General features: G+C 42.0%; 3 protein-coding genes and 2 pseudogenes across 3 annotated transcripts in view; all 5 read right to left on the bottom strand.

The window, feature by feature from the left end:
* Window positions 1-3,160, bottom strand: part of LOC109470208 (tropomyosin-1-like) — a 12,346-nt gene extending 9,186 nt beyond the window's left edge. The window contains exon 1 of the mRNA XM_019769040.1: window positions 3,068-3,160. The gene's annotated coding sequence lies outside the window, so the exon portion shown is untranslated. The remainder of the gene's footprint in view (window positions 1-3,067) is intronic.
* A 2,443-nt stretch (window positions 3,161-5,603) lies between these two features.
* On the bottom strand, window positions 5,604-6,254 carry LOC109470152 (zinc finger protein 525-like). The gene is made up of 2 exons (XM_019768934.1): window positions 6,155-6,254; window positions 5,604-6,070 (listed from the first exon to the last, which is right to left on the bottom strand). The coding sequence occupies exons 1-2, from the start codon at window positions 6,252-6,254 to the stop codon at window positions 5,604-5,606; spliced, it is 567 nt and encodes a 188-aa protein (XP_019624493.1).
* Window positions 6,255-8,650: 2,396 nt separating this feature from the next.
* Window positions 8,651-10,193, bottom strand: LOC109470220 (annotated as a pseudogene).
* A 3,579-nt stretch (window positions 10,194-13,772) lies between these two features.
* LOC109470191 lies at window positions 13,773-18,621 on the bottom strand (annotated as a pseudogene).
* A 385-nt stretch (window positions 18,622-19,006) lies between these two features.
* LOC109470215 (zinc finger protein 525-like) lies at window positions 19,007-20,795 on the bottom strand. Its single transcript, XM_019769056.1, has one exon. It carries the CDS (start codon window positions 20,792-20,794, stop codon window positions 20,042-20,044), a length of 753 nt encoding a protein of 250 aa, XP_019624615.1. The 5' UTR covers window position 20,795; the 3' UTR covers window positions 19,007-20,041.
* Between the last annotated feature and the right edge of the window lie 565 nt (window positions 20,796-21,360).

The following is a 21,360-nucleotide window of genomic DNA, read 5'->3' as shown; positions in this document are numbered from 1 at the left end:
AGAGCGATGCATGGCAAAAAGATGTCGGTACCGCGTCGGAGTAAGTTGTTACGAAGGCCCACAACGACACTTCCACACACCTCTTCCACAGCCATTCCACAGCGCGCTGACAAGGCACCTTCCATTGCGCGATTCCGCATACCTTCCACAGCGCGCTGCCAAGGGACCTTCCATAGCGCGATTCCGCGGACCTTCCACAGCGCGCTGCCAAGGGACCTTCCATAGCGCGATTCCGCGGACCTTCCACAGCGAGCTGCCAAGGGACCTTCCATAGCGCTCTTCCACGGACCTTCCACAGCGCGCTGCCAAGGGACCTTCCATAGCGCGATTCTGCGGACCTTCCACAGCGAGCTGCCAAGGGACCTTCCATAGCGCTCTTCTGCGGACCTTCCACGGCGCACTGCCAAGGGATACACCTGCCATACACCTCTTCCACAGCCCTGACACACAGTGCTGCACCGAGGCCCTGCAACCCCCCTATTATAGCGGACAGTCCCTTATAGCGGACGACCTTTGACCTGAAGTCTTAAAATAACTTTCCACTTTTTATTTTCATCTTACATCTAAATGTGGCTTATAGAGAAATAGAATTGTGTGGCCTATTATTTATATAGCTTTCCAATCACTAAACAATCCACGCAATAATGTGGTGGAAAACAACAACGCGGCTACATGTACATACGCATGCTACTCTACTGGGCTACTCTACTCTAAGTTTTTACTATAGACTCTGTTATGATTGTTATAAATATACCAGAGATACACACACAATATGAATACTGTAACAGTGACTGTACTGTACTGTAACATTTAGAAAAAATCAGGGAATATTTGATATGTTTTCCAATAGGGGATTGCAGAGCCTCGGTGAACATTTAGTGGATGAAAGATGGAAATAAAAAGTGGAAAGTTAGTTGAAGACTTCGGGTCAAAGGTCGTCCACTATAAGGGACCGTCCGCTATAATAGGGGGGTTGCAGGGCCTCGGTGTGCTGTGTGTCAGGGCTGTTGAAGAGGTGTATGGCAGGTATATCCCTTGGCAGTGCGCTGTGGAAGGTCCGCGGAAACGCGCTATGGAAGGTGCCTTGGCAGCGCGCTGTGGAAGGGCCGCGGAATCGCGCTATCGAAGGTGCCTTGACAGCGCGCTGTGGAAGGTATGCGGAATCGCGCTATGGAAGGTCCCTTGGCAGCTTGCTGTGGAAGAGCCGCAGAATCGCGCTATGGAAGGTATTTCCCTTGGCAGCGCGCTGTACATGTGGAAGGGCCGCGGAATCGCACTATGGAAGATATATCCCTTGGCAGAGCGCTGCGGAAGGGTAGCCTGGTATCCAACCTTGTTAGCTTTAGTCCGCTACCCAAGATCCGCTGGGAGCGGATCTTGTGTAGCGGACTAAAGCTAACAAGGCTGGATACCAGGCTAGCGGGAGGGCTGTGGAAGAGGTGTGTGGAAGTGTCGTTGTGGGCCTTCGTAAAATCTGCTAAAAGAATTTCCCCCGCGGCGTGTCTTTTGTTCTGTGGTTACCTGTAATTATTCTGCGGTCCGCAGAACGAAAGCCGGTTTGGTCGGATGGGGGGGGGGGGGGAGGTTCCGAAGAACCTATAGGAAGGGGGTCGCCTGGTAGCTAATGTAAGCATCTCCAAGCAGATCGTTTGGTGGTATCAACAATATCAACCACTCAGGGCAGTATCCAGTACACCGCCGTTTTGGTGTGGAAAAAGACCAATAAAAGACCGATAAAATTAAAGCGCCTGAAAGTACGTTAGAAATAAGCTGGAGCGAAAACATCTGCTTGGAGAGTATGGTTTAACTAAAACAGGGGAGATTCAAAAATTTATAGCAAGGAGGTTGCCTATAGTTAAAATCACCAAACTTCATACGGACCTCCTTTGATTTAAGTCTTCCTTTACTCAAGTATTTTTTTTTATTCGAGTCTTCTTTAAATTAAAGTAAACTTTTTCAACACCTCGTTTGCACTGCCACATATTGTAAACTTCCATGTGGTTTGGTGCAGCAATTATGCCAATTAGGGGGGCCCGCAAGCCCTTTTCCGTAGAGCGTAATCGGACGTTTTAATTCTTCGTAGAGCGTAGACGTACCGCTCTAATATTTTTGGTAGAGCGTATTCGGCGTTATAATTGTACGTAATGCGTTGTAGCCACGTGGAATTTATCGTAAAGCGTAATCGAGAGGTTTCCGAATTCAACGTAGAGCGTTGTCGGGGACCCTCCTTGCTGGACCTTATTATAGGCCCCGGTAAAGTTGCGTGTGGGGTGGACAGACTACTGGTACTTCTGCAGCCTAGGGCTGAATTACACGAGGCTTACAATCAAACGCATGGTGGAAAGAGCTAATGTGTCGAGTTTCATCGTCGAAAAGTATCTGTTGAAAATCTGGGCAAATTCGGAGCCCGTTCAGACTCTCATGGTACGTCTAGGCAACTTGCCAGTATATACTGTAGCCATTACAAAGAGAAAATGAATCGTAAATATACTACACGGGTAGGATAAAACAAACAAGCAAACAAACATGGACAGACGAATCTTTTCCTCTTGAAACAAGTCAAAGGTTTAGTCCGATTTGTATTGACCTGGTATCATTTAGTAAATTTGTGAAGAAAAAAATTTTCGCTGCTTCCTAGGAAACTAAGTAGAGTTTATTTAAACGGATACCTGGCACACCCGTCTCGGAAACAAACAAACCAAAGTTAGGCTTTGGTATTTTATATGCCAGCCAAACTGTGGCGTTTTTGGGCACTGCCTAGCGAATTTTATACTGCCCTGCCGATTCGAAAATACTTTCTTGCAAGATTGATACTTTCTTGCCAATTTGATACTCTCCTGCTAGTTTCATACTGTCTTGTAGCCATCTAAAGATCTGCTTGGAGATTAGGTCGGTACGTAAAACGTCAACAGTGCTCAAGCACTTCGATCCTCTCTCATAAGAACTTAGCTTAGTCTTAAATAAATGATACATCACTACCCACCCTTCCTCTGTACGTAGTAGACAGTTTATACATGTATTCACAAACATTACATTCCAGGAAGCAATTGTAGCAACTAAAACTTACGTCTGTCCCGATGTGTGAATGTTGCGGCGGTCTGGGTGGTTCTCGTCTCGTTGTACGGCCGAGGTCTTCTGAGATCCCTCATCTCATTTGACTATCATGATGACCTACTTTAATATTGTAATGAGCAAAGGTAAAGGTCTCGGATCGGAGTTTTCTTCCGCATTCGTAGCAATTTGACACCCTCAGCCCGACGGGCTGTCATTTCTGTAATAAACGCAAACTTCTGGTTAAAAGGGCCGTGCTGTGCCTCTTATCAATAAACTTGATTGATATTTCGTGCGCCCAATTTATTTAGGGGTAAATAAGGCATATCAAAGCACATTTCAAGTAAGGAGTCCTTTTTTTCGTCATTTTTACCCATGTCTGCATGGAAGTAACGAATTTTCCCAGGGTAACGGCTTACTACTCGAAGAAGCTCAGTACCTAATGTTTCCGAAATTTAAGCAAGAAGCCATAGGTGACAATCCTCCGTGAAGTTCTATATTTTGCAACAAAAATAATCCGAAGCGTCAACGCCAAACCTATTGTGCAGACATTAGGCAACGGTTAATACAATGAGAGCGCGTCACAACCATAAAACATAAAAGACCTAAATCCATTACTGCTCCTAGGGCGTGTAAAGATACTTTGCTTCAAGTTCGAAATTCATTTTAATTACACACACTGTCATTGCATTCACATAAAGATCGGACTATCATGGTCGTGTCACTAGTAACAAAGACAGCCCCACCGTCTTACCGTGCCTGTTACTTATTAAGCGCAGCTGGCCATGCCAAATTCCAGCAACAGTTGCGGCCAGCACCGCGAGTGTTACTACCGCCGGTCAGATACCCGGGCAAAAACATTTCAACGACATTATAGGGATGTTTCAAAAATAAGCAATTACTCCAATATCAAAACTGCTAGGGTAAAAATAAAAAGACGTGCATCACCACGGGCATAATGGCACACCACATACCAAAGTACAAAGAAATGCTACGTACGGAACAATGTGTTTTGGCTGCGAACATCTATCGACCCCTCCGCACGTCTGCATGAAGTTCCACCCCCCCCCCCCGACGCTATTCCAAACAACGGGTTTTTCTGGACCATTCCGATTTGCCTCATAATTGTAGGGGTGCGTCTGCAATATTACATTGACCGCAAAAACAGCAACGGCAAAAATACACATTCGTGCATCAACACGGGCATGCCCGCAGACGGCGTATAAAATTGCGAACACGAAAAAACAGCTCTTCACAACACTCCGTCCGGAGGTCCTGACCTCCTTCACGGAGTAATTAGATTAAAATCAACGCAGTACGTTTACAGCCATCTTCGATGACCAAAACACACCCACAACGCATACAGAACGCACCATCCCGGCAATCAGGTGAAAAGGCCACACAACCATCCGCGCAGACTAATTACCAGGGAGTCTTCGCTGAACCACCAACATAACGCCACGTATGAAGGCAATATTCTGCTTCTCTCTCATGACTTATCAAATAAAAAAGGTGACATTTCGTAGCTACAGAGTATCCACAGAGATGACAGTTATAAGGGTTTTCTCCTACATGGGTTTTCATATGTTGGGATAAGGCCTTTAGGTCTGTCCTGTACTACAGATATGACAGTTTGGAATAAGACATGTTTGTACGCTGTCCTGAATTCACATTCTCCAAACATGTCGTTACAAGCTGACCCAATATTTTTTGCAAGATGCCTGACCATATTGCATCTATATCTGTGTGCTGCAGAATAGTCACAATGGTCACACTTGTAGGGTTTTATTTTCTCCTGTATGAGTTCTCATATGTCGGGATAAGGCCGAACTGTCTGATGTCCGCCCCCCCCCCACCCACGAGCTTTTAACCAGTATGTTTTGATAGATGTAGTAGTAATAGTAGTTGTTGTATGCCTTTATTTAAACTCGATAAGCTTGTTCGGTCAAACATATGATTGCTTTTCAACAAAGTCGAGGGTGGGGTGGGGTCACGGATTACAAATCAAGCAAGAGATAATAATGATAACTTTATTGCGCAACAATTGTACAGTGTACAAAGTACGGCATCTACTAACTTAAATAAGTGCATGTCAACTACATTTTCATAAGGCTAATCTAATACAAAAGTGGGTGGCTAGTATGAGATAGGTATCAACTTATACAATCGTTTAAGGAGTTTCTAATATCCATACAGTCTTTAATATATATCCCTATGTATAGCATGTAGGGGTTGTCACAAGTTAATATGTATTTGAATTTTCTTTCCAAGTTCATTGTGGCGAATGCTGGGAGAGAATCTGATAGTCTAGTGTATAGTGCATTGCGTACATTACTATATTTAGGACACACAATCAAAAAGTGATATTCGTCCTCAATAAGCTCTGGACAAAATGGACAAACCCTCTGGTCATTGGGAATTTTATGGAATCTAATCAAAAGATATAGTATACTAAATAAATAGTAGGTCATCACAGATGTTGGTCAAAGCAGATTCCTGTGCTTTGGAATAGTGCTGGTCACACTTGCAGGGTTTTTCTCCTGTATGGGTGTTCATATGTTGGGTGAAGTGTTTTTAGTTGTCCTGTATCCACTAGTGTGTTTTGCTAGATGTCTGTCCAAAGTGCATTTATGTGCTGCAGAATAGTCACACTGATCACACTTGAAAGGTTTTTCTCCTGTATGAGTTCTCATATGTCGAGATAATGTATATCTGTCATCTGTCCTGTACCCACACTCCTCACAAATGTAGGGTTTCTTACCAGTGTGCTTTGCTAGATGTCTGTCTAAAGTGTATTTATGTGCTGCAGAATAGTCACACTGGTCACACTTGTAGTTGTAGGGTTTTTCTCCTGTATGGATTCTCATATGCTGGGATAAGTGAGACCTGTCAGCTGTCCTGTACCCACACTCCCCACACATGTAGGGTTTCGTACCAGTGTGCTTTGCTAGATGTCTGTCCAAAGTGCATTTATGTGCTGCAGAATAGTCACACTGGTCACACTTGTAGGGTCTTTCTCCTGTATGGATTCTCATATGTCGGGATAAGTCAGACTTTTGAGCTGCCTTGTATCCACATTCCTCGCACGTATAGGGTTTCTCACCGGTGTGTTTTGCTCGATGAATGTGCAAGTGGGTTTTCCGTGCAGCAGAATAGTCACACTGGTCACACTTGTAGGGTTTTTCTCCTGTATGTGTTCTCATATGTTGGGATAAGTCAGACTTCTTAGCCGCCCTGTATCCACACTCCTCACATATGTAGGGTTTCGCTACCGGCGTTGACTTGTTGGGCTCCCGTCTGGTCTTTAACATTGATGTTTTGCTGTCGACCTGAGAAACCCCGGTGGGAGACGCGTGTCCTGTGGTTGCCATGTCCGGCTAATTTGGAAAATAGGAAAATAATTACTTGTAGAATTAGGTATTAAGAGCTGTCAATGATAAAATTATTATGTTAAATCGTCAGTATAGGTTTATAGGTCACCAGTCTGGTTTCCAGATTTGCAATGTACGCGTAATGGTTTGTTTTTTTTTTCTTTCTGACTCCCACGATCATGATAATGATCATTCTGACATACTTATTTTCACCTGAGGAAAGTCTTGTAGCTAGGGCACAAGGTCGATGACTTGGCAGGATTCAAACCTGAGACCTCTAGGTTCTGAGCCGATTAATTAATGCCCAGCCGTAATACGCTACACAAACACACATTGTGTTTCTTTACAATCCAGTTGAAAAATTCTCTATTTCGATATTATTCCACGTCCTTAAAAAAAGGAGCATGACGTACATGTACTAATAGGTATGTTTCGTTTCGCCCCCCTTCCCCTTCAATTCCACGATAATCACATCCCGAAAATGTCGTCCACAAATTATCGTCCTACTGCGGTCCATCTCCCGCGGAAATGGTTTCAGAGTGAGCGTCTCAGGTTATTTCTTACGGCATTAGAATACCTTGCAGTTCGTTTTTAAGTCTTACCTGCTTCCTATGATGGTGCTGCAGTACAATTTTCTCTTCACGTAAACAGAGCTCAGCCAGCCAATTTAATTTGTCCTTCGGTCGTCTCGTGAGGTCAGAGGTGGAATACCTCTGGCTCGAAGATGAAATTGTCTGCCTGATAACCTATGCATTACATTTGACGTCAGGTGTCACGTTACTTTCTCCTCATAATGTTAACGCTCTGCGTTTCAAACCGACCACCATACCAACGTAACACGCGTCTGAATTGTGTACCTAATATGAAAAGGAAGTTTTTAGGGAATGAATGCCAAGCCAAACTGTTTGGTTTGAATCTTGATTTCTGTGTTTTATGATCAACTCACCACCTCTGACAACATTCCATCCATAACAATGTGACACGCGTCTGAATTTGGTTCTAATCTAGTATGAAAGAGAGATTTTGAGGGAATGAATGTCAAGCCAAACTGTTTGGTCTGAATCCTGATTCATGGACTTTATGATCAACTGGGTTACCACCTGTTGCAATATTCCATCCAAAGAAAAAAAAGGCAACACAGAAGGGAACCTTATGTTCATGGTACCAAACGATTTAATTGTTTGAGCGGAAAATATCTGTAGATGCATATACAAAAAAACCCTACGAAACAAATGGAAAATTTAACTCGTATACAACATAACGTGTGCGATTTTACAACTGTAAATTACTTTCTACTGATGGAAACTTAAAGCACATCAGTGATTTTAAATGATGCAAATTAATACTATGTTCTTTTCGTTTTTTTTTTAATCGAACAGATTGCTAGTTTACATCACTAAAAAATATTGTCTGTAAGACATACAGGCACACACTTCGTCACTTCGTGAATTATTAACAGCACCGAACTAATCTGATCATAGGTTGCAGAAAGTCTGTGGCGCCCCCGTCTTTGTTGAGGGATGGTTGTAATGCCCTGCAACCTATGATCCACTGCTCACGAATTCACGTGTTATCTGCGTGGCGCCACGGAAGCGGTGGATTGCTCAGTTCTTGGCAAAGACTGGAGTTGTACAGTCAAAAATTTGGTTGAGTTCAATTCTTTTGTATTGAATATTAAAGTTTAAACTTTTTTCCTACTGTAATATATCATTGGCATCAAGATAAAGTAACGATATATACTGAGGGTAACACTGCGTATATAAATGTCACTACGAGACGGTCACAGTTCCAGAGTTGTTGCCTTCGTGTGAATTTTCATATGCTGAGTTAGGGCAGATTTATAGTCTGAAGAATAGCTACATTGGTCACATTTGTAGGGTTTTTCTCCTGTATGGGCTCGCATATGTTTGAATAAGGACGCCTTTTGAACGCTCCTATATTCACACTCCCCACACATGTAGGGTTTCTCACCAGTGTGCTTGGTGAGATGATAGTCTAAATGAGATTTCCGTGCTGCAGAATAGTCACACTGGTCACATCTGTAGGGTTTTTCTCCTGTATGGGTTCTCATATGTCGAGATAAATCAGACCTTCGAGTTGCCCTGTGTCCACATTCCCCACACATGAAAGGTTTCTCACCAGTGTGTTTTGTTAGATGTCGGTCCAAAGTAGATTTCCGGGCTGCAGAATAGTCACACTGCTCACACTTGTAGGGTTTTTCTCCTGTATGGATTTTCATATGTCGTGATAAGGTTGATCTGTCAGCTGTCCTGTACCCGCACTCCCCACAAATGTAGGGTTTCTCACCAGTGTGTTTTGATAGATGTTGCTCCAAAGAGGGTTTGTCCGCAAAAGAGTAGTCACACTGGTCACACTTGTATGGTTTTTCTCCTGTATGGGTTCTCATATGACGGCGTATGTGAGACATTTTAGCTGTGCTGTACCCACACTCCCCACACATGTAGGGGTTCTCACCAGTGTGTTTTGCTAGATGTTCGTTCAAAGAGGATTTGTGTGCTGCAGAATAGTCACACTGGTCACACTTGTAGGGTTTTTCTCCTGTATGGGTTCTCATATGTACGGATAAGGCAGAATTTTTAGCTGTCCTGTACCCACACTCACCACAAATGTAGGGTTTCTTACCGGTGTGTTTTGTTAGATGTTGGTCCAAAATGTATTTGCGTCTTGCAGAATATTCACACTGGTCACACTTGTAGGGTTTTTCTTCTGTGTGGATTACCATATGTCGGGATAAGATGTACCTCTTAGTTGCCCTGTATCCACACTTCTTACACATGTAGGGTTTCTCGCCAGTGTATTTTTCCAGGGGTTGGTCTGATGCATTTTTCCCAGGCTTTTCTCCTGTATGACTCGTCATAGTTAAGCAAGATTCTGGACTTGTCCCAAAAGTGCTCTCCTCACTCCCCAGGGTTTTCTCACCAGTTTCGTTCATTTCTGTTTGGAAGAAAAAAAAAAACATGAAAAGTAGCAAAGAGTATTTATTCCAGGAACCAGTCTATAAACCTGAAGTTCTGTGTGTAACAGCATTATTTTTCTTTTCTGTGTCTCCTCTTTGGTTCTTACCATAGTCAGTCACAAAGAATAAATTGGTTTGGATCTCCTGCTTTTAGGCTACACCAAGTAATTTTTATGAAAGACGTGCTCTGGAGACCCTAAGTCTTCAAAGAGTGCTCACTAACTCACTTACACCGCATGCAAATATGGTAACAGACCAAAATCAATGCGCTCAAGGACATCAGCCATAGAAATTACTTTCATCCACAAAAAATACTTCCATCCATAAAAAAATTACCCTATGCTTGGAATTTGCAAATATCAATGTTAGGAATCTTTTAACGGCTCAGAATTAAACTTTCATTTTAAGTTCTTGTCTTCTAGACACGTGTAAACTATCGTGAAAGTTCATCTGTATTGGTAGTTACATATCTAGGGTTAAAACCTTTGTTTCAACACAAATGTACGTATACATACACTTCGTACTTCTACTGCCCCCCTCCCCACCAAATATCAATCCAAACACAGGAAATTAGACGTCGAAGCCTGAATTCGAAGTCACAGACTGTGACTTCGAATTCAGGCTTCGACGTCTAATTTACCGCCATAAAACACCGAATAAGGCAGCATTAACGACAAGAAAGGTCTTACCTGTATGTCTGTGGTGGTTAGCGGTCTTAACAACTTCTGAAATTCCGTAAAATCGCGTCAGTTCGGAGGACACGATATCAAAACAAATGGAGGGCGTAAACCTAATTGGCGACGGGTCAAAGGTGAGAGATCACATACCTGAGGCATACTAGGCAGGGGGTCAAACCACAGATGGTTTTACGGTGGATCAACATCTCTCTTGGTGCTTACACGTCAAGAAAGTCAGAGCAAAAAATGGCAAACATTATTGCATCCATCAGGAAGTATAAAAACTACTTTCCTGGAGACTTATTAAGAACAGTGTTACAGTCACTAGTGCTATCACATCTAGATTATTGTTCGTCAATCCTCTCTTCAACAACTCAAACACAAATAGATAAGTTACAGACAATGCAAAATCGTGCAGCCAGGCTAGCAGCTAATGAATCTTTCACCACCAGCACAGACGTCTTACACTCAAGGCTTAACTGGAGAACAGTCAAAGAGAGAATGTACACTTCAACCATCTGCGCATTTCACAAGTTGACTACTGTCAGAGAACCAGCAGGTATTTATGATAGAATAAGAACCATTAATAGTTCACATCACCACAACACAAGGTTGGCACAGAAAGGAGGTTTTTCTCTACCCAAGACCAAAACCAAAGCCTTAACAAGGACTTTTCTGTACAGATGTATAAAAAGTCACAACACACTACCAAACAACATAATCATAGAAAACCAACTGAATTTTAAGACCACAATTAATGACTGGGTAGAAACACACATAGACAAGAGCTCACCCCTTGCTCAGTGGTGGTAAGATTTTGCTGTAGGCAAGCATGTATCGATTTAAATTATGTTCACCTGCCTTTGTTCCACTAAGTATTGAGTGTGATCTCTTCTTTTGTAGTCATTTAATTGAAAGGAATCACATTTTGTTGAGCGTATATTGATTTGTTATTCATATTTTTGTTATTATTTATGTCAGTTCAAATATTTGTTTACTGTTTTGGTACTTCAATTTTGTATTTATTGGAAAGTACATCAATTATTACTTTCATTTCTATACATATTATTTCTATTATTTGACCTCTGATCTCCAATTCCCTTTTTCTCTCTTTGATTGATTCTGTTTCAAGTTTGTTATAATTTCAGTATGATTTTGTATGTTTTATTTATTATTATTGCTAAAAACAATTATTATTATTATTATTGTTATTTCATTTAATGTGGACTCCAGGAAGAATAGTATGGAGTTGACTTCCATACTCTCTCTCTCTGGTTGTCCATCGTTTCCGATGATGACTGCTGTGCACAGCCCGTCAGGTGGGGTGGATTACTGTCAGAGAACCAGCAGGTATTTATGATAGAATAAAACATACAATATACCTCCACCTATCCCTTTCGCCACTCCCCCATCGCCGTGGGACTTTGTAAGTAGGCACAGAAACGTTGGGTGTGTGCACAGACACCCGTGCGTGAACTTGTTTTAGGTGGGAGAACTGTTGCACAGGAGCAATCCCACCCTCTCGGCATGAGGAATCTGGGCCCAGTGGCAAAAAAATTTTACTCGGGGAGGAGGTAGACTCTCGACCGAGCGCGAGGCGTCGGGAGAGCCGGTGGAAGAGATGCGGATGTGGCGGAGGCAACAGACCAGCCAGATCAGCCGAAACACACTAGGGGGCGATCTATGGGCGATCCATACTAATGGAGATCTAAATAAACAAACAAACAAACAAACAAGATCGCCGCTTAAGGCGGCACAACACAGTATTAGCCCTATGGGGATTTCTATAGTTAAGGACCCCAAAGTGACTCACTTCGACTCACTGAAAATTATAGTAGGGTGCACATAGCCTCTACCAGGCACCGCTACCATAGAAGCTCCAATTTCCGTGGGTCGCAAATTGGAGCTTCTATGGCCCTGGATCTTCTCTGGTATACTATCCCTTTATTTCGGCCAATTTCTACTATTTTTCCAGCGATCCGCGGTGCCTGGTAGAGGCTATGCCCGGACTACTTTTGACTACGGGTTCGCCCATAAATACTGTGTTGTGCGGCCTTAACGCTTTATTCGCGTAATTTTGTGGATATCAAAAATGTCGTTCTACCGCTATTTCTACGTGTAGGTGATACTGGTTTGTCCAATGTAGATTTCAATGCTGCAGAATAGTCACAATGTATACGTAGCTCCAATGTAGTCTCCATCAGACTTCTCTCAGGGCTACGGATTAGTCTCCAACAGGCTTCTATTAGGCTTTGGGTGTAGTCTCCAACAAAGTTCTCTCAGTACTTCGGTTTAGTCTCCAACAGGCTTCTCTCAGGGCTTCTGTGTAGTCTCCAACAAAGTTCTCTCAGTACTTCGGTTTAGTCTCCAACAGGCTTCTCTCAGGGCTTCTGTGTAGTCTCCAACAAACTTCTCTCAGTACTTCGGTGTAGTCTCCAACAGGTTTCTCTCACGGCTCGGTGTAGTCTCCAACAGGCTTCTTTCAGGCCTTGGGTATAGTCTCCGAAGGCTCCTTTTAGGGCTCCGGTGCGATATCTAACAAGCTTCTCTCAGGGCTTCGGTGTAGTCTCCAACAGCCTTCTCTCATGGCACGGGTGTAGTCTCTAACAGGCTTCTCTCAGGAATGAAGAAATATGATTCAAATATATCTCCTGTACTAGACGTTTTTGGCAAGAAGAACATTCAAAGCCATCTTAATTGGATTGAACTTTTATTTATATCTTGAGATGTACTACATTTTTAGAGGGAATTCGATCAACACAACAAGTTGGTATTTCCAGATTTCCGCGTTTCTTTTACTTTCTTTCCTTACAAGTAGGACCATGGTGACATTACAGGAGCATATAAATCGACTCTTCAATGAAATGACACAAAATTTCGATACTGCCAAATATGTCAGTAGTTGAACTACTGTTCTGTTGTGAATAATCAGACTTGTGTACAGTAATTATCAGCAACTGTAATGCGGACTGATTCTGCAAGGAGGCGCTGTTGGTCTACTGGAGTATTATAGACACTTAATCTCCAAGCAGATCTTTTGGTGGGGGTAAGACAGTATCAAATTGGCCAGTCTGTAACCATTTCCCCACCCAAGATCTGCCTGCACTCGAACAGGGAGGAGCACTTCTTTTCAAAAATGGTGTTGCTGCCCCTCCTTGTGCCCCTATTATCAGCTATCAAAAATTTGTTGTGCTAAGATTTTTACAAGCGGTTTATGGCTTGAATCTGGGACAAATGCAGTCACCCGTGCACATTTCAGTGGGAGTTCTCGCCTAACCCTGTCCAGATAATACTGTATGCTGGTACTAAAGTATGCTGGCTGAAACATAGAAATGTCAATAACTGGGCTCCTTGTGGTTCAAAACCGCAGATATCACAAAACATATGCTGGACCTTCTTTTCCTTTAGTTAAACTGTCCAAAATAACAGTTGGTGAGGGGATCCATAGAGAGACTTCCTGTAATGCTCAACCAGCTGGCTCACTAGGAGGGCAAGAGCCTTGTCTGGTGGTCAGGGCAATAAACTACTTGGCAAGAATATTTTGATCAGGCAACAACTAGGTGTTAATAGCCTTTGACGTTTCGACTGCAGGCAGATCTTGGGTGGGGAAATGGTTACAGACTGGCCAGTTTGATACTGTCTTACCCCCACCAAAAGATCTGCTTGGAGATTAATAGACACTGACAAGTACACATCAAAAACAAGATGTCCCTTTTCTCACTTTTCATAGTCACCAATGTCTCATCAAATTACAGAGTTCTTAACATCTCAATGTACATTTTTGTAGGGGGCATATTTAATTCAGAAAGTAAACTACAAAACACTAAGAATATCACCATGTACTGACATTTATGCTATCTATACAACATTGTGCAAAGTTTGCTTAAACAGAACTTTGAGGTTGACTGTAGCCCTCTCCAACATAAACACATCACCTACAATTATTGTTCTGGAAACACAGAGACTTATTTAGGCCCAACAGTGGGGAGTTCGCCTTGTAGGACATTTGAGCAGTACAGTATCCACGCACTTCCACACAAGTTAAGGTTTCTGTGCTAGAGGTATAGTTGCATACTGGATAATATCTAGGACTTATCCCCTATGTGGGTTTTCATGTGTCGAGATAAGGTGGACTTGTGAGCTGCCCTGTATCCACACTCATCACACATGTAGGGTTTGTCACCAGCATGCATTGCTAGATGTTTGTCCAAACTGGATTTCTGTGCTGCAGAATAGTCACATTGGTCACACTTGTAGGGTTTTCTCCTGTATGGGTTCTCATATGTCGGGATAAGGTAGACTTGTCAGCTGTCCTGTACCCACACTGCCCACACATGAAGGGTTTCTCGCCAGTGTGTTTTGCTTTATGTTTGTCCAAAGAAGATTTCCATGCTGCAGAATAGTCACACTGGTCACACTTGTAGGGGTTTTCTCCTGTATGGGTTCTCAAGTGTTGGAATAAGTGAGACTTCTGAGTTGCCCTGTACCCACACTCCCCACACATGTAGGGTTTCTCACCAGTGTGTTTTGCTAGATGTTGGAGGAGAGCAGATTTGTGTGCTGCAAAATAGTCACACTGGTCACACTTGTATGGTTTTTCTCCTGTATGGGTTCTTATATGTATGGATAAATTAAACTTTTGAGCTGTCCTGTATCCACACTCCCCACACATGTAGGGTTTCTCACCAGTGTGTGTTACTAGATGTTTGTCCAATGTAGATTTGAATGCTGCAGAATAGTCACACTGGTAACATTTGTAGGGTTTTTCTGCAGTATGGGTTCTCATATGTCGGGATAAGTGAGACTTGTGAGCTGCCCTGTACCCACACTCTCCACACATGTAGGGTTTCTCACCGGTGTGTTTTGCTAGATGTTGGTCCAGGGTAGATTTCTGTGCTGCAGAATAGTCACACTGGTCACACTTGTAGGGTTTTTCGCCTGTATGGATTCTCATATGCTGAGATAAGTGAGACCTGTCGGCTGTCCTGTATCCACACTCCCCACACATGTAGGGTTTCTTACCGGAGTGGTTTGCTACATGTTTGTCCAAAATTAATTTCCGTGTTGCAGAATAGTCACACTGGTCACATTTGTAGGGTCTTTCCCCTGTATGGGTTCTCATATGTCGGGATAAGTCCGACTTTCTAGCTGTCTTGTATCCACACTGCCCACACATGTAGGGTTTCTTACCAGTGTGTGTTACTATATGAGCATCTAAGGTACCTTTCCGTGCTGCACAATAGTCACACTGGTCACACTTGTAGGGTTTTTCTCCTGTATGGGTTCTCATATGCCGGGATAAGCTTGCCCTCACAGCTGCCCTGTATCCACACTCCCCACATATGTAGGGTTTCTCACCAGCATTATCCAGGTTGACTTGTGCTGCCGCCTGGTCTTTAGCATTGATTGTTTTGCTGTCGTAGTCGACCTTGAAAACTCCGTTGGGAGACACATCGCAGCAGTTCTGACCAACTCCGGTGGGAGAACCGTGTCCTGTTGTTGCCATGTTTACCCTAACAACAATAAAAATATATATATAACGGCAGTGAACCTTAATCCGACGCAATCTTAATCCGACACTTTTCAACACTCCTCTGTCTGTTAGGAACTAGCACTGATATGCAAAATCTTTTAATTGCTTTACAAACTCAATAAGGTACACAACCTAAAAACTTGAAACAGTGAGCTAACGAAGTCATCATGTTGTGGAGACGAGGTCATGAAAATTTTCAGCCTGTTTTACACTGGTGGGCATGTCGTGGGAGGAAGCTTCCGGAAGGACAGTGGTCAAAATATCGACAATTTCTCCTTTACATCCTCATGCTATACATTCAACGTCACAGCGAATAAAAAAAACAATTAATAAGGTGTGTGTTGCTGACAAACCACTTGCCTAGAAGTGTCCTTCTTTTTAAGCACAGAGCGAGTTCGTTATGGTCATTCAGCGGCCGATCGAACACGACCGCCATTTTGAATCCGAAATGTACTTGTTGTTGTTGTTGAAGACGATACCACTAGTCTGTACGTGGATGTGGCAAATCATCGCAACACTTGTATTATCGCCAAAATTAGTGACAAATACTTCGGAATAGTGCAGAATTAAGTTTTTTGACTGGTAACATTATTGTAAAATTCTTCAATTATTCCTTTCTTGGAACTAAAATGCCCCGCCGTAACTGATTCGAATGCGGTCCCCTTCTTTGTAAATTCAATAGTCCCAAGCCACGTGATTTGGTGTAGCGCTGCACCGCGGTGCACCGGCCTACCGACTTACGTTTGATGCCGTTGATAACTTGTATAAGTGTCTGTTGTTTGACAAAGGGATTGAGAAAAAAATGTTGTTGTGAATAGCAAAATTACAGGCAAACAGCTACACTGTTGCATGGCGTCGGATTAAGGTTTCGCTTAGAACAGAATACGCAGGACACGGTGAAATCGGGAGCGATGTTGAAGACGCAATTTTCCCGCGATATCTCAATGGTTGGGAGAGTGACACACACGTAGGTATGGCGTTAAAAACAGGCTACAAGATGCACTAAATGATTAACGAAAATACCGAATGTCTGGTTGTGGATTCATCATTCAATCTTGCTTGTGCATAAAAGTGTCGGATTAAGGTTCACTGCCGTTACAGGGGTTTTTCTAGAAAAATTTAGCATGAGGGAGCAGATCGCAAGCATGACAAAGAACGAAGCGACCGAGGGGGGATTTTTTAATAAGAGTAGCCACTTAGGGTTCAATCTGAAAATTGGTATGAGGGAGCTGGCTGGTTACATGAGGGAGCAGCTCCCTTATTCCCCTGTTTAGAAAAAAACCTGATTTATATATTAGGCTTGAAAAGCTGTCAATGGTAAAATTGGATTTGTGGAAAACAAGGTTCAAAGAGACACAACTTTACCAAGCTTTACAGTTTCAACCTAATATATTACAACGTAACCCAACATAATTCTAAGGTGTTGTCTTTCTCGCATTTGAATATATTCTATAATGTTTAAAATAACATAATAATTTGTGAGATCTTACAATCACTAACTCACTCACACCACCGAGCTCATTCAAAACATTTTATATCATTAATTACTTCTACAAATAATGGGGAGAATTGACTCCATTCGCTAGGCTGGAAAGAGAGTCGGCAGTATAGGTGTGGTCACAAGGCGCTTCTCTATTTAAGTGTTTACATATAGTACTGTTTTCATAAATCAGTTCTTCGCATTTCTAGATTTTGTAATGTACGCCTTATGCGATTCTTTACAATCCAGTTAACATTTCCATATAATTTCACGTACTCTAAAAAGACCACATTGCCTGATGCAGCATGACGTACTTGTCACGGCGGTCTGTCACTACGGCATTCTTTCCCATTGCTATGCGCGTTCGAAAAGGTATCGGGTTACAAGACGCTATTTTGGCCTGTTTTGGACTACCCGTAAAATATTTGAAAATAAACAAATAATATTTAGGCATAAATTTCGTCAAATTAAGATGAAATTATCGTCTTAACATCCTTTAAATGTTAGCTTTTTATGTTAAATCACTGATTTTTTTAAATTTCGCTTAAAAGACGATTATTTTCGGGTTTCCGGGCACAAGTCATGTCACGTTTTTAGGCAAACATCGTTCAAACCTGGCTACGTATATTACCCCAGATCCCCGATTTTTATATTTTTCACAGACTAGGAATAAGATCAAAAATCGTGTTTTAGGGATTTTTCAATTTCTGATTTTAAGTCTAGTTTTTGTCGACATATTGGTGAAAAAATAGCATTTTTTGACATTTTTCTCACTAAATTACCCATAATTCAAAATTGAGGCCATTTTTCAAAAATCCCTAAAACACGATTTTCGGGACAACCGTTACGGTCATTTTGAGCCGTAAATGGGGTATGTTTGACTCTCCATGTTTCCAGGTTTGAACGAGTTTTGGAGACATGTCATATTGCCAGAAAGTGTGCATTGTGTTATTCATACTGTCGTAAAGAGTCATTACAGTATTCAAGGTCACTCAAGGATACGACAGTAGCTTCGCTACATGTTACATGTCCACCATAAATAATAGCGGACATGTACTGTCAAGCAAAATATTTTTATCTATAGAAAAGTGTTGTTTTTTATCTGTTGCGAGGCACACAGGCAGAAGTGCTTGTTTTGCCGCTTTATAGTAAATGACCGCAGGTGACCCCGAAATAGAACGCGGGTTCGATTCGAATTGCCCAGATCGAACACGATCGAACACAGTTCGGGTTCTATGACATGTGGGAACTTTGCAGCCCAGATTTTACCACCGTGTGTACTAGTCGGTGGCGAGGATCGAACGTATGTATGGTTTCGCCCCCCTCCCCCTTGAATTCCACTATATTCAAATCCCAAAAATGCCTACAAATTATCGTCCTACTACGGTCGATCTTCCACAGAAGTGGTCCCAAGTTATTCCCCTCGACACCAGAATACTTTGCTGATCGTTTCTAAATCTCACCTGCTTCCTATTATGGTTTTTCTCTGCACGTAAACCGGAACTCGGGCAGGTTTTGTTTGTCCTTCTGTCGTCTCGTTAGGTCAAAGGTGAAGTTGTCTGCCTGATTACCGATGTAGTACATTTGACGTCAGATTGCACGTTACGTTTTAAACAGGCCTGGTTTAGATTCCTCATAATGTCAGCATTTCACAATTCAGACTACCTAAACCAGAAAAGAGACAAATTTGTAAAGAAATTAATGTAAAGCCAATCTGCATGGTCTAAATCTTAATTTTTGTGTTTTATTATCAACTCACCACCCCTGACAACATTCCATCCAAGGAAAAAAGGCAACACAGAAGGAAACATTGTGTTCAAGGTACATAGCGATTAAATTATCTGAGGCTTCTCTCAGAGCTTTGGTGTAGTCTCTAACAGGCTTTGCTCAGAGCTTTGATGTAGTCTCCAACAGGCTTCGCTCTGGGCTCTAGTGTACGTAGTCTCAAACAGGCTTCTCTCAGAAATGAATAAATATAATTCAGATATATCTCCAGTACTAAGTTTTTTTGACACCAGGAACATTCAAAGCGATCTTACTAGGATTGAACTTTTATTTATATTTTGAGATACTACATTTGTACAGGGAATGTCGATCAACATAACAAGTTGGTATTTCCAGATTTCCACATTTCTTTTACTTTCTTTCCTTACAAGTAGGAACGTGCAGACATTACAGAACGATATAAATAGACTCTTAAAAGAAATGACACGAAATCTCGATACCGCCTTCAAGATTTCTGCAGTTCTGCTGTGAATAATCAGACTTGTGTACAGTAATTATCAGCAGCTGCAATGCAGACTGATTCTGCCAGGAGGCGCTGTAGGTCTACAGTTGTATTATAGCCACTGACAAGTACACATCGCAAACTAACAAGGAGATGTCCCTTTTCTCATTTTTAATTGTCACCAATGTCTCAAGATTTCTTACCATATCAATGTACATTTTTGTAGGGGGCGTATTCACCGTTTGAATTACAAAACACTTGGAAATTCACTATGTATTGACACTCATGCTATACCCTGTCTATATATACAACATTATATAGACAGGGTTATAAACAGATCTCGAGTTCTGGGATTGACTGTGGTCCTCTCAAACATAGACACAGCAAATACAGTTATTGTTTCGATCCGGAAACACAGAGATATTTAGCTCCCAACAGTGGGGAGTTTGCCTTGTTGGACTTTGAGCTGTCCTGTATCCTAACTTTCACATAGATAGTTATATGCAACATTGTGTTTGTCCAAACTGGATTTCCGTGCTGCTGAATAGTCACACTGTTCACACTTGTAGGGTGTTTCTCCTGTATGGGTTCTCATATGTTAAGTCAGACTTGCGAGCTGTCCTGTATCCACACTCCCCACACCAGATGTTGGTCGTAATTCGATTTCTGTACAGCAGAATAGTCACACTGGTCACATTTGTAGGGTTTTTCTCCTGTATGGGTTGCTACATGTGTGGATGATTTGGAATTAACTGCCCTGTATCCACACTCCATATGTAGGGTTTGTCACCAGCGTGGTTCTTAATATGATTATCAAGAGAGGATTTCTGTGCAGCAGAATAGTCACACTGGTCACACTTGTAGGGTTTTTCTCCTGTGTGAGTTCTCATGTGTACAGATAAGTGACACTTGCGAGTTGCCCTGTATCCACACTCCCCACACATGTAGGGTTTCTCACCAGTATGCTTGACTAGATGTTGGTCTAAATTGTGTTTCAGTGCTGCAGAATAGTCACACTGGTCACACTTGTAGGGTTTTTCTCCTGTATGGGTTCTCAAATGTCGGGATAAGTGTGTCTTACGGGCTGTCCTGTACCCACACTCCCCACACATGTAGGGTTTTTCACCAGTATGTTTGACTAGATGTTGGTCTAAATCATATCTCCGTGCTGCAGAATAGTCACACTGGTCACACTTGTAGGGTTTTTCTCCTGTATGGGTTCTCATATGTACGGATAGGTGAGACTTGCGAGCTGTCATGAACCCACACTCCCCACACATGTAGGATCTCTTACAAGCGTTATCCATGATAACTTGTGCTGCTGCCTGATATTCAGCATCGCTTGTTTTGCTGTCACAGTCGACCTGACAAACCCCGCCAGGAGACCCATCAAAGCAGTTTTGACCAACTCCGGTGGGAGACCCATCACAGCAGTTTTGACCAACTCCGGTGGGAGACCCGTGTTCTGCCGTTGCCATGTTCAGCCTTATTGGAAAATAAAAAAATATCAAAAGCGTGATAAACTTAGGTTNCATTACATAATAATTAAGCAATCATTCAAATTTGCGACATTGCCTGCCGGCCAATTCTTAAATTCTTGGTTTTTTTTTTGTTAATTAACAAGCATATCCTACATGTACGGTAGCAAAACGATATTCATTGGTCAGAGAAGTGTCCTTTAGCTGTTTTGCCACAGCAGGATCTATTTCCTTGGAGATTAACTGTATGTTCAAGGTTCAAACTATGCTGTGCGTGCTAATTTCGTTACCGTCATAATGATTAAGATTTCAGCCATTCAAATATATATATATATATATATATATATATATATATATATATATATATATATATATATATATATATATATACTATACTACTATATATATATAGTACTATATATATATATATATATATATATATATATATATATATATATATATATATATATATATATATATATATATATATTAGGCGTTAAAAGCTGTCAATGGTAAAATTGGATTTGTGGAAAACAAGGTTCAAAGAGACACAACTTTACCAAGCT

This window comes from Branchiostoma belcheri, unplaced genomic scaffold, assembly GCF_001625305.1.
Source record: "Branchiostoma belcheri isolate BF01 breed outbred unplaced genomic scaffold, Haploidv18h27 scaffold22, whole genome shotgun sequence".
Taxonomy (NCBI): domain Eukaryota; kingdom Metazoa; phylum Chordata; class Leptocardii; order Amphioxiformes; family Branchiostomatidae; genus Branchiostoma; species Branchiostoma belcheri.
This window is presented reverse-complemented; position numbering and strand designations above follow the sequence as displayed.

What these genes read in the sequence shown, in the direction of transcription:
- LOC109470152 (XM_019768934.1), bottom strand. Translation starts at nt 6,254, where the DNA reads ATGAGAACACATACAGGAGAAAAACCCTACAAGTGTGACCAGTGTGAC. An exon ending in TCATCGAGCAAAACACACCG is followed by an intron (nt 6,071 to 6,154) that starts GTGAGAAACCCT and finishes GAATCCATACAG; the next exon opens with GAGAAAGACCCTACAAGTGT.
- LOC109470215 (XM_019769056.1), bottom strand. Translation starts at nt 20,794, where the DNA reads ATGGCAACGGCAGAACACGGGTCTCCCACCGGAGTTGGTCAAAACTGC.